The sequence below is a fragment of the Schistocerca nitens genome, chromosome 9, assembly GCF_023898315.1.
Source record: "Schistocerca nitens isolate TAMUIC-IGC-003100 chromosome 9, iqSchNite1.1, whole genome shotgun sequence".
Classification (NCBI taxonomy): domain Eukaryota; kingdom Metazoa; phylum Arthropoda; class Insecta; order Orthoptera; family Acrididae; genus Schistocerca; species Schistocerca nitens.
Genome location: NC_064622.1, coordinates 61229383 through 61242700, shown reverse-complemented (window position 1 = coordinate 61242700; position 13318 = coordinate 61229383). Strand labels below are relative to the sequence as shown.

At 37.4% G+C, this 13318-nt stretch overlaps 1 protein-coding gene and 1 long non-coding RNA gene across 2 annotated transcripts in view; one reads left to right on the top strand and one right to left on the bottom strand.

Moving 5' to 3' along the window:
• Positions 1 to 2352: 2352 nt before the first annotated feature.
• On the bottom strand, positions 2353 to 2867 carry LOC126203824 (uncharacterized). The gene is made up of 2 exons (XR_007540384.1): positions 2737 to 2867; positions 2353 to 2626 (listed from the first exon to the last, which is right to left on the bottom strand). It is a non-coding gene; the product is annotated as an uncharacterized LOC126203824 (long non-coding RNA).
• An 80-nt stretch (positions 2868 to 2947) lies between these two features.
• LOC126204462 (merlin) overlaps positions 2948 to 13318 on the top strand; it is a 156944-nt gene continuing 146573 nt past the window's right edge. Inside the window, exon 1 of the mRNA XM_049938849.1 lies at positions 2948 to 3156. Coding sequence (XP_049794806.1) covers positions 3013 to 3156 — 144 coding nt within the window. The 5' untranslated portion in view covers positions 2948 to 3012. The remainder of the gene's footprint in view (positions 3157 to 13318) is intronic.

The following is a 13318-nucleotide window of genomic DNA, read 5'->3' as shown; positions in this document are numbered from 1 at the left end:
TTGACAGGGGTAAAATACAGGGAGCGAAAGGCTATTTACAATTTGTACAGAAACCAGATGGCAGTTATAAGAGTCGAGGGGCATGAAAGGGAAGCAGTGGTTGGGAAAGGCGTGAGACATGGTTGTAGTCTCTCCCCGATGTTATTTAATCTGTATACTGAGCAAGCAGTAAAGGAAACAAAAGAAAAATTCGGAGTAGGTATTAAAATTCATGGAGAAGAAGTAAAAACTTTGAGGTTCGCCGATGACATTCTAATTCTGTCAGAGACAGCAAAGGACTTGGAAGAATAGTTGAACGGAATGGACAGTATCTTGAAAGGAGGATATAAGATGAACATCAACAAAAGCAAAACGAGGATAATGGAATGTAGTCAAATTAAATCGGGTATGCTGAGGGGATTAGATTAGGAAATGAGACACTTAAAGTAGTAAAGGAGTTTTGCTATTTAGGGAGTAAAATAACTGATGATGGTCGAAGTAGAGAGGATATAAAATGTAGACTGGCAATGGCAAGAAAGGCGTTTCTGAGGAAGAGAAATTTGTTAACATTGAGTATAGATTTAAGAGTCAGGGAGTCGTTTCTGAAAGTATTTGTGTGGAGTATAGCCATATATGGAAGTGAAACATGGATGTTAAATAGTTTAGACAAGAAGAAGATGGAAACTTTCGAAATTTGGTGCTAAAGAAGAATGCTGAAAATTGGATTGGTGGATCACATAACTAATGAGGTGGTACTGAATAGAATTGAGGAGAAGAGAAATTTGTGGCACTACTTGACTAGAAGAAGGGATTGGTTGGTAGGACATGTTCTGAGGCATCAAGGGACCACCAATTTAGCATTGGAGGGCAGATGGAGGGTAAAAATCGTAGAGGGAGACCAAGAGATGAATACACTAAGCAGATTCAGAAGGATGTAGGTTGCAGTAGGTACTGGGAGATGAAGAAGCTTGCACAGGATAGAGTAGCATGGAGAGCTGCATCAAACCAGTCTCAGGATTGAAGACCACAACAGCAACATCTGTTTCATAAGTTAGAAAGAGAAGGTGTGTTATTTACTGCCAGACTTGGATTAATAACTGTGATGTATTTGCAGCATTCTTTTTAGGTTCATAGTTTATTCTTTTTCATAATGCTTTACTATTAGGTATCATTACTTGGCATTTTTAATCTTCCTATTTACTTTATATATATATATTCTGTTGAACAATTTGTATGTGCTGCACAATAAAATGTAGGAACACATCATATAAATTATACAGAAAATAACAAATAAATGTTTTTTAAAAGGCTGCACATTTGATTAAGGGAAATGACTGTTGAAGTACCTATTAAGCTGTATATTTTGCACTACATGAAACTGCCTGGTAATGCATTGGACTTTGTTTTTCTGATGTCTCAAACTGCACTTGTTTGGTGGCTGTTATTTCTCAACAGTGATGCTTCATTTGAGTGGAAGTGGCATGATTTTAAGTACGCTCCACTTCCCTAACACAAATAACTAGCAAAAAAAAAAAAATAAAACCATGTGAATCCACCTAGTTGATGCCTCAGAACTTGAGTGCAGCAAAGCATTTTACCTCAGCACACATTAACATTCTTAGGATGATGCTCATGTTGTCTGTGGCTCATTGAAACTTTCTACCTCATGCATAGTCCATGCACTGATATGAAGATTCCCACTTTTTATACAAAAAACATTCTATTGATTCAATAACAGGTTGAATTTGCAGAACTTATGGTACAGTAACAGATTGGCAACACTGACAAACAGCCTCTTCATGAGCCTGGTTTCATTAAATTTGGATCACGTCAGTGTTGCCCAAGCTGCATTGGGTTGCACATATTTCTAACAATGCTATTATTTTTATAACTTTTGTATTACCCCCTACTGCTTCCCAATAAAGAAATCATTTTCTGTAGCCTATTCCCATACTATTGAAGGTTTTGCAATAGGGCACAGACGCTTTTCATTCGTTTTATTATCTTCACTTAAACAAGTTCTGTATCAATAAAGCTCAAATATTAATGACAATTTTCTGAATTTGATAATGCTAACAGTTTTTTTAAAGCGAATAAAAATTACAATGTGAAATTTATACAGTGAGATACTGTTGTGGAATTTTCTTGGGTAGCCCTAAATTTTAAAATTAAAAAACATCAACATTGGGCTGGCAACAGATGCAGTTAAATATTATGTAAGGATTTAAAGTACCGGTACTGTTAGTAGAAGTAAACCTGGTCCTACAAGTTCTCTTTGCACTTTCCGTTTACATAAATAGCTTTAACGCTTAAGTAATTTAAATTTAAAACTAAAAACCACTTAACATACATATTAATCCGCACACTATACAATGGAGTTGTTACAGGTTTCCAATTCGGAACCTCAGTTTACTGGTTCAAGACTTGATACAAAGCAGTATAAACCATATTCAGACTACATATATCATTCTCTTTCATCGGTTATGGAGAACTGTGACAGTGACTGCAGGAGGTGACTACAAACAAATTCTTCGTTGACTGCCTTTACGTAATGTGAATTCCATGTCTCATAGCGATAAAGATGATCCTTCCGTCTGCCTTTCGCAAATTCCTTCTCTTCTTCACGCTTTCTGTTGGATCCTGACGTCTGCAAGTGACAATAGAAAATAGAAATTTTCTTTTAACAGGAATGCCACACTTACAATTACAAAGATGTATTGAGATAAAAGATTTGTTTACAGGTCACATGCATCCTACCTCGAATGTCTCTCAAACATTGAACTAAACTACAGAAGTGCATAGTCACATGTCAAAGATCGCCAAACAGTGTTATTTAAAGCCTCTTTTATGAAAAACATTCATCCAAAATCTATGAACAAACGTACTCCGCGAAGTATTGGCAGTACTGCCTGTTTGTAAACAACAATTGAAATACTAGTCTGCGATTAGTTCAGTGGAAGATGGACTCAGTGTGTACAGTGATGTGAGAGGTTGTTGTGCACGGCGAAATTATGTATATCCTCATCGGTAGAGATGTCGAAGTTTGGGAAGTGCGGCCTAATGGTCGGTGATAAGAAAATGAAGGATAAAATGCCACCATTCAGAAGAAAAAAAGCGGGAAAATCGTTCCCCGTAAAAGTGTGTACTTTGGATGCTGAACTCGAATTTAATTTAGAGGTTTGTGCAATAACTGTTACTGATATATCTATTGTCATCCAGTTCAGTAGCAACTAGTTTAGTCAACATCTTCAGTGACCTCAGTACCCAGAACTCTGGATGGGATTATTTAGTGAAGCTTACAGAAATTGTACATAAGTTATTGTGATAGCATAAATTTTAGACGAATTTTACTCACACAAACATCGCGGTCCATAGAAAACGACTTATGCATAGAGTCAAGCAGTGTGTTAGTATTCCGAACAAACAATAGTTGGGTATAATAAACTTACTCTAAATATAATCAAAATGGTTGCAGCAGGTGTAATTTAAGTCTGCCGAAAGCACTTTAATTCTCCTGATGACCGTGCGTTAACCATGACCGTTTTATAAATATTTCTTCAGGAATCTTCGGCTGTCTTTCATTTCTAGAACAAATTGGCATTTTTTGACAATGTAGTTAAAGCCTCTCGTGAAGTTCGCAGCATGTTTTTTTCTTATTAGAGGTAGTCGATTAGAATGCTGACATATTTTGTAGATATACCGTACATCAGCAATGAAAAGTGCTAGAAAAGGGGTGGGCAAGCAGTACGTAACTCTTACCAAGTTATGGGGAGTGAGAGAGCCATTCAGTTGAATTTACTGCCAGAAATTCTTATAGTAAAACTTATAAACTCTAAAATGGGCAATATATTTTACAATTTTTATGCCATGTTATAGTTGTCTTTGGTTTATACAACATAAGTTACTCCTGTATTGCTGTAACTTATATTTAGGCTCTAGAAATTTATCAATTTATAATAAGGAAACAAAGCAAAATATTTGGTAAAGAAAACCTTAACAAAGTAGTTGTCATCTTTAGTTATTGGTTATTTTTTCACAAAAAGGTACTTTGGAAGTGGTTGAGGTTTGCAGACTTATACTAAATGCAGTTATCTTTTCTATATCTAAACCAATTACCGACTTGCATAAACTGTTCTACATGATCTTCTTCACACACTAAAGGTTTCACGTCTGGTTGTCATAGCTGCTGATGAATTTTCTGACTGTTATGGTCGTGAGCCATGAAATTTTTTCTGAACATGACAATAGACCTATGTCAGGAACAAAAAATTTAAATCAAGTACAGCCTGACAACATAGAAGATCATCCAGCAACTACATAATCTTTACCTGTGCATGCGTGCCTTGGTGCTCCTCAAGTCTGTGTATTCCCATGTGGATGGAATTTTATACAAATAATTTTACAGTTTGAATTTGCATCACATTGTGTGGAACAGAAAATCCTAAAACAACAGCAGGACCTAATCCAAATTTTTTGCAGCATGTGGTATTTAGTTCAGTTGTAGCACCTTGATACAAAAGGAAATCATGCACTATTCCACTCTTTCCACACAACATGAAGACTTTAATTCCCCATGGACTTGGTTTCCCCTTGACGTACTGCTTTGCAGAAAAACTTCCCAGTGAAAGGAATAATTTCTTCGTCCACACAAACATTCTCTTCTATAGGAAGTTCACTGCAGCGTTTTTGAATGGCTGTGTAAACTGGCCTGACTTTGTAAAATTTATCTTTATTTTCAGGTGGCTTCTCCAGGTTGTTCACCACGTGTAAATTTGTTCGTAATTCTAAAAATCTGTCTCATGACATGTTTTCCCAAAACACATTTACCTTCAGGCTTGTATCCCAATACATTCGTAATCTGGGAAATTTCAAAGCGCCAGTCAGTATATGCAAACCAAATAGCACCTCTAGTTCTTGAGTTGTTGTCTGCTTGAATGAGGATTTGCCTTGTTGTAATGCATAAATATTAGTATGTGCTGCCATGTTAGTGAACAAATCATCTGGTATATATCTTTTGAAGTATTGTATTGGAGAACACAAGACAGATTCTTCAAAATTTGCAGCTTTGTATGTTTCTGTCATGGTACTTAGAGGCTTGCGTTTCTATTTTATGGATTCTTTAGGTGTCACCATTATGTTGTCACACAGGTTATTCAATTCTGGGTTGTTTTCATTGCATAAAAAGTTCATTTCAGCATCCATCACGTCTCCGTCATCATCATCTTCAGATATGGTGTTTCTACACACATCATTCACGCCCACTTTATCTGCTCCAACACGTTTCACTATCTGTGGAGCTTGCCTTTCAATAAGTGGTATACTGTCATCCTCATCTCCCCTCAAACTAATGTCAGAAACGTCACCATTTTCAATTATGTCCATAATCAAGTCCCAATCTTTCTCCACAGAAAGAAATTCCTTATCCATATTTGTAAGTCAAAAGCCAGAAATCTAAAATAAAATCCTGTGTACTGGTCAGTTACTCTCCTCCTTGCTGCTGGTACTGAAATTACTGAAAAAAATACCACACATAACTACCATCACCATGCAAGCACATCTGAGACAAATTTTAGGTTACGTTTCCAATTTTACACCATTAAAGACCTGTTGTACACAAATGTGTACATTAAATTTACCTGAAACATAAAACAAATATGAACTGAATGAAATTGCTGAAAATTCCACTGAAAGAATGTATAACGTTTCCAAAAGAAGGAAACCACACAAAACATTCATTAACAAAACCCACAATGTGACTATTACAGCAATAAAGTCAACGAGTAATGGCTTCCCACAGAGAGACAACACCAGAGAGTATATTTTACTATGTAGTTCACAGACTGCTCACAAAAGAGCAGCAGCTGCTGGAGCATGGCTAAACTAAACCTACAAAAATTTGCACAATGAGTTTTGATGCACCTGACATTTCTTGCCAGCGAAATATTAATGAACAAACTTTATGTACACAATTGTGTCCGCCAGGTCTGAAAGGGTTAAATAGTCGAAGCATTGGCAAAGGTCATAGTTCCATTGCGCCAGTTCAGCCTGATATTGGGTGATGAGCGGGTTGCTCTCTTAGTGCTGCCTGTTGCATTTGGTGGGCAGATTAGGGATGTGGAATAGGGAATCTGTTTGTGGACTAGCTTTGGAGGATATATATTGAGAAGTGTTTTTTTTTTGTGTGTGTGTGTGTGTGTGTGTGTGTGTGTGTGTTTAAGGCATGGCAGATGTTTAGTTGCAGGCACTGTTGATGGTACCCCAGTGATGCCGGACTCGTCAAAAATCTGCTATCATTCTCCGTATCCCTTCAATGGAAACACGTCTTTGCTATCAATTCCTCCAACCAAAGCCAACCTAATCCCAACATTGATTATTGCCTCTTCCAGTTCAGACCAACATCCATTTGTGGCTCTCTCTCCCACCTAACCATCCGTGACTATCTACCAGGAATTCCTTACCTCCAACTCAGCCTCACCATTCTCTCCTGGGTCCCTGCTCAAAAACACAAACCTCTCACTTGAAGAAACAACAGCCTACTGCAGCCTCATAACTGACCCTGATTTAATCATCCTCCCTACAGACAAAGCTTCCACCAATGTCATGATGAATGACAATGAGTATCTGACAGAAGGAATCTGCTGGGTGTCTTGACACCTTCACCCACAACCCTGCTGTAGTGGTCCCATCCCAGAAGTCCTCCATAACTTCCAATCACTATTCAGAATCTTTCTCTCCAATTCTGTTCATGCTAGGATCTTTCCCGTAAATCCATCTCTCTCCTTACCCCAATGGCTCCCTGTACACCTGTCTTCTATGTGCTCTCCAAAATCCATAAAATGCACAATCTCAACAACCCCATTGGACCTGGTTAGTGTGCTCCCACTTAGAGATTCACCACTCTTGTCGATCGGTACCTCTTACTATTTACCCAGAGCCGTGGCTCTCATATTAAAGATACGAAACACTTCCTTCATTGACTCTTATATTAAAGATACGAACCACTTCTTTCATCGACTCTTGACCATCTTCCTGCCATTACCATCTGGATCCCTACCTGTCACTATTTATGCCTCCCCTTGTATACCGACATCCTTCATGTCGATGGCCTTGCTGCAATAGAACACTTCCTCTCCCAAAATACTTCTGGATCCAAAGCCACCACTCCAATCCTAGTACAACTAGCTAATTACATCCTCACAGATAATTATTTCTCCATGGCATGTCCATGGATAGTCAGATGAGGTCCTCCTGGGCCAATCTGTTTATGGGCCATCAAGAGACAACCTTCCTAGCCTCCCCAAACACCAAACTCCTTGTCTGGTCTAAGTTCATTGATGATTTCTTCCTGATCTGGACCTAGTGCCAAGACACCCTATCCTCATTCCTCCTCAGCCTTGAAACCTCTCCCATACGCTCCACCTGGACTCCTCAGCCGCCTTCCTGGATGTTGGCCTCAACCTCTCTAATGGCTCCACAGAACATCTGTACATGTCAGTAACACATTTTGTTTAAATTTGTATAAAAATTATGTTTCCAATGTGGTGGTGTTGTGGTCTTCAGTCTGTAGGCTGATTTGATGCAACTCTCCATGTTGGGTCATTCTTTGCAAGTCTCTTGATCTCAGCATAACTAGTGCAGCATTCATCCATTTGAACTTGCCTACTGTAATCATCTTTCAGTTTCTCTCTGTATTTTTTACTTCCCACACTTCCCTCCAATTCTAAACTGATGATTCCTTGATGTCTCAGATTATGTCCTATCAACCAATCCCTTCTTGTACTCAAGTTGTGCCACAAATTTATTTTCTCTCCAATTCTGTTCTGTGCCTCGCCTTTAGTTACATGGTCTACCCATCTAATCTTTGGCATTTTTCTGTAGCACCACCTTTCGAAAGCTTCTATTCTCTTCTTGTCTGAACTGTTTATTGGCCACACTTCACTTCCATACTGTACTACACTCCAGACAGATACCTTCAGGAAACACTTCCTAACACTTAAATTTATGTTTGATATTATCATATTTTTGTATTTTTAGAAATTCTTTTCTTGATATTGCCAGTCTGCAATAGTGTATCATTTCCAAACCTAATTTATTTATTTCTTAATCCATCTGTAGACAATTTTGATGTAGATATTCATTTAAACTATGTAGGGCTAAGGAGACTAAATAATCTTTTAATTTGTTTCTGAAAAGTGTGTCTTTTCAATGCTTTTTATTCTGGGTGGCAATTTATTGTGAAAAATGCTCCCAGCTGTTACTGGATCTTTTCAGATAACTTGAGCCGCTTCCTGTGTAGATGATAATCATCCATGTTTCTCGAATTATAATTGTATATATCTGTATTCAGCTGGATAGTACTGTTTGCTTTCATGTACATAATTGTGTCTATTATATATAGTGAAGGGACTGTCATGATATTTAAATCCCTGAATTTATTTCTGCAGGATTGTCTTGAGGTTAGATTTGCAATGCATTTAACAACCTTCTTTTGAAGCTTCACTAACCCATAGATATGCAGGGTCGACAGAAGCGTCCGATCCCACGCGTCGGCTTTGACCCGTGACGTAAGGGTGTTGTCGTGTGTGACGTCATGACGGCGCGGAGTTTGGTTTGAGTGTGGCTGTCTCCAGTTCTGTTTTATCTTATTTTATTTACTTTTCTGATCTGTTCGTTCTATCTCGTGAGATTCTTTTTTTTAAATTTAAAAACACTTATTACTTATTTTAATTATCTGTTTCCTCCAATTTCTGTTTTAGTTTATTATATTTATCTTTCTGATCTGTTCGTTCTATCCCGTGAGATTTTTTTTTAAAAAAGACAAAAAACACTAATCAGCTACTGAAGCATCTTTATCTTCTATGGGTTGCAGGGGTTATGACCCCTGGGGAGCTGGGTGGGTATTCATGCATGGCTGTCTTCACTTACACGTTGTAGCTACGCAAGGCGTCTAAATTTGTTTATATTTACTTTGCCCCCCACCCAAAACACCCCATTTCCCGCGCTTGTCCCGTTAGTGTCATTAGGCTTCTTGTGGAAAGTGTGTGTGTTTGTTTTTGTTTCCGCCATATTTGTGACGTCATGGGTCAAAGCAGACGGGCGGGATCGGACGCTTCTGTATTTCCGATGTGCATATGTGCAGCAGACTAAAATGTTGTATGATAAGTGGCGGTAGACTTGACCGTAGTACTTTGTTAATGGTGTATGTGTGTGTGCGTGTGTGTTTGTTTTTATTTACTGTCGTAGACATCGTCCTCATTAGGAATATGTTGATGCTTACTTTTCAGCATACTTTGCTGATATGGTCCTCCCATGTCAAATGCTTATCAATGATGATAACCAAGAATTTGTAATTTCTTACTCCTTTGAGAACTGCATCCCAGTTACAGAGAAATGTTGTCAGTTTCTGAAGTTTTATTTGCTTATAGTTGTAGGCATGTTGACTTATTAACATTTGCAGCATGTTTTCACTGAAATATTTGCAAGCCTCACTGAGATTTGCAGAACCACTTGATTCCAGTTCTTTTACCGAGTCACTTTTTATTATGCGTGAAGTATCATCTGCAAATTACTGCATTGTCACCTACTGCTGATGCAATATCGTTTATATACAGAGTGGAAGGAAGGGAGGTCAAAACTGATCCCAGAGGTACATAATAATTAACTGCCAGAAAATTAGAGTGTATGTTTACAATAGCACCACTCATTTTATGTTTTACTTCTATACACTGCTCTCTGTTTTACATAAATAATTTTATGGCATCTGCTGTTTTACCCCTGATACCATAATAGTTCAGCTTGTGAATTAGTTTGCAGTGACACACAATCAAATGCCTTTGAGAGCTGAAGGAAGGGACCACAGACTTTCCTTTGTTGGTTTAATGCTCCAATAACATTGGCTACAAAGTTAGTTGTGGCTGTGATGGTAGATCTACATTTTCTAAAACCATACTGAGCCTCATTTAGTATGTTATTCTTCTCTCTAAAATTAAATAGTGTAACTTTCAATACTGTTTCCACAATTTCAGATTAGACAGTTATGATAGTAACTGGTCCATAGTTTGCAGGATTCTTCTTTCAACACCTCACCACCATTATAAATGGGCACAACCTTACTCTCTTTCTGACATTTAGGAAATACCCAATTTTCGAAGGTTGAGTTTATTAAATCAGCCAAAGATCTCCCTAACCACTGAGAACAGTTCTTTACTACACAGGTAGATATCCCATCAAGACCTTCTGTACTTTTGAGCTTCATAGTGAAAATATTATTTTCACTTGTTGGCATCAGAAAAATACATTCTGTAATATTGAATATGTTATACATATTACTTGGCTTTTGGGACCTATTGTTATCCTTTATAAGTTTTTCCACTGTTTCAACTAGTGTAGATTAAAAATATTGCTGACATTGTTTGGATCCCTACATCCCTTACCATCTTTCTCAAAAATTATATTATCACTATTTCCTCTGCACCACCTGATTTTTCTCCTATAAACTTTATTCTCTGTGTTTTATTTATGTTCTAGACTCTGCTCACTCTGTTAAGCTGATTTCCGAAGTCCTTTGGTGTCTTTGACAAAATTACAATATTAACTGCAAACCTTAAAATTGTTGTCTCCTCTCCCTTATTTTAATTCCCTTTTCAAATTTCTATTTCCTTCACTGATTGTTGTGCTGATGTATTCATTAACATGGGGGATAGCCTGCTAATTATGCCTCACTTCCTTCTTGATTACAGCCTCTCTTTCTCATCCTTCGACTCTTACAATGCAATTTTGTTTCCATGCAAGTTGTAGACAGTCTTTTGCTTTCTATGTTTTATTTCCATTAACTTGAAATATACAAAGAGTTTGTTCCAGTCAGTATCATCAAACTTTTTTTGAAATTTACAAATGCTATAGACATGGGTTTGGCTTTCTTCAGCCCACCTTCCAAGTGGAAAATTGCTTCTGTATTTCTACGTTTCCATGGAATTCAAACTGATCATCCCCAAGACCAGGTTCTATGTCACCCCATTCTCTATGGATAAAAGGCCTGAACACCAAATTGATTCCATTCACCAGCATGCTGTAACACCGAATACAAATAGCATAAATCTTCCTAGAAGGCACAAAGATTGTGTGGTTTAAATCTAATGCTCCAACATCATGAACAATGATGGTAGCTCCATCCATAACAACATAATGTATATTAGAAGTGTCAGCGCCTACTGTGGTGAGGTATGTTTAAGGAGTAACATTGGAATGTCTGCCTCTCGTTGTTTTTTCTGGTAATGATGCAAAACATATTCATGTTGTACATATCCTGTAAACTGACTCGTTCTGCATCATTTCGATAAAAGAATTGTTAAAACAATCACTGGAACATGTAATTAATTAACTAACTAATCAAGAAGAAAGTCTTAGTGAGCGGAATGGACTGGCAAATGTCCTGTGCCATATTATAGAGAAATAATTTTTGAAATAATACCAGAAATCTGTACACAAGTTTTGGACAATCTAAGTCTCAAAAAGAGATTATGGAAGATTTTCAGTTAAGCACAGTACAAATGAAGATGAAATAAGCTAAACTTCCTCACTAGAAGACAATTTGCATAATATTGAGTAAGGAATTCTCAAACTGCAGAAACCTTGACCATAGACACACCAAATACAACTGGAAATTACTCAAGGAAGTAGGTGTGATGCAGCATGTGAATCACATATTACGAGTGGCAGAAAAATGTCTATCAAGGAAAAAGGCAAAATTCTTTGGAGTGTTCCTAGAAATATTCTAGATCTTGTCAGAGGGTGAGAAATTCAACAAACTACAAGAGTGAACAATCCAAACTCAACTCTCTCATTATTTCCTACTTTCCAGCAATCACTAAAGAAGCAAAATTAATTATCATGATAAAATTTTGGCTTTGCTGGCTAGTGGAAGGAACAGTTAGCATGAAGTAGGTGAGACCACCTCCACCTGTCAACACAGGAAAAAATTTGTAGAAGTACTGCAAAATCTAATTAATATAACATTGTGTTACATAATACCTCTGTCAACTGGAAAATGGCAAACTAGATAAAAATATCTAGTATATATAACTACAGTTCAAAGTTGGAACTGTGATTTGAAAAGCAGAAAATAAGACCAGATATTCTAGTGTGTGTGTGTGTGTGTGTGTGTGTGTGTGTGTGTGTGTGTGTGTGTGTGTGTGTGTGTGTGTGTGTGTGCGTGCGTGCGCGCGCGCGCGCGTGTGTGTGTTCTGCCACTGTGTGGTGAGTAGATTTTTTTATCTATCCAATTACATTATATTGTCAAAAATTGATTATTTTCATTCTTCTAAAGGAATGTGTGTTTCTAAGCCTTTCACAAATTAATAAAAGAAAAAAGACAAAACTAAAGTCAGTTATTGTGTCTCATGGATCACAATACTTAGGGAAATCATCATGTATGTGCTATAGACAGTGTATTCATAAACAGTGGAAAATAGTTATTAGAATTATGTTACTAATTAATCGTCACTCACATCTCTACACTACTTTTGTTTATTCGAGCTAAATGAAACATAATAAAATTAACAGGAGTGTCACTATTTTGAGATCAGCTGCTGCTTCATCAGTTATGTTAAACACTTGCTGTTAATGTGCTATTGCTAGTTTAGTATCTCCATGAATACATTGTGCAGGATGATTGAGAAAGAAAGAACAGATTTCAGTGGTTTATTACAGATGAACTGTCAGACACACACACACACATTGCACATTTCACTGCATGTAGAAAGGTTCAAAGTTGTATGTTCACAAATATCATACACCCAACTTAAGCACCATGTGTTGCTCAAGAAACAGCACAACAGTTGTCAATTTCGTTCCATACATGAATCAACAGGTCAATAGCTCTTACCAACTTCCCATAGCCAAGGCTCTACCCCCATGGGACTTGCCACTCTTTGGCGGGTTCATGTTTGGCTAACATGAGCCCCAGCCTTTGCATCATAATTTTCCATCTGTGCTGCATGTCTATCCATTTGTTATTCTTTTTCCCCTCCCTTGGGGAAATGAGACACTTAAAGTAGTAAAGGATTTTTGCTATTTGGGGAGCAAAATAACTGATGATGGTCGAAGTAGAGAGGATATAAAATGTATACTGGCAATGGCAAGGAAAGTGTTTCTGAAGAAGAGAAATTTGTTAACATCGAGTATAGATTTAAGTGTCAGGAAGTCTTTTCTGAAAGTATTTGTATGGAGTGTAGCCATGTATGGAAGTGAAACATGGACGATAACCAGTTTGGACAAGAAGAGAATAGAAGCTTTCGAAATGTGGTGCTACAGAAGAATGCTGAAGATTAGATGGGTAGAT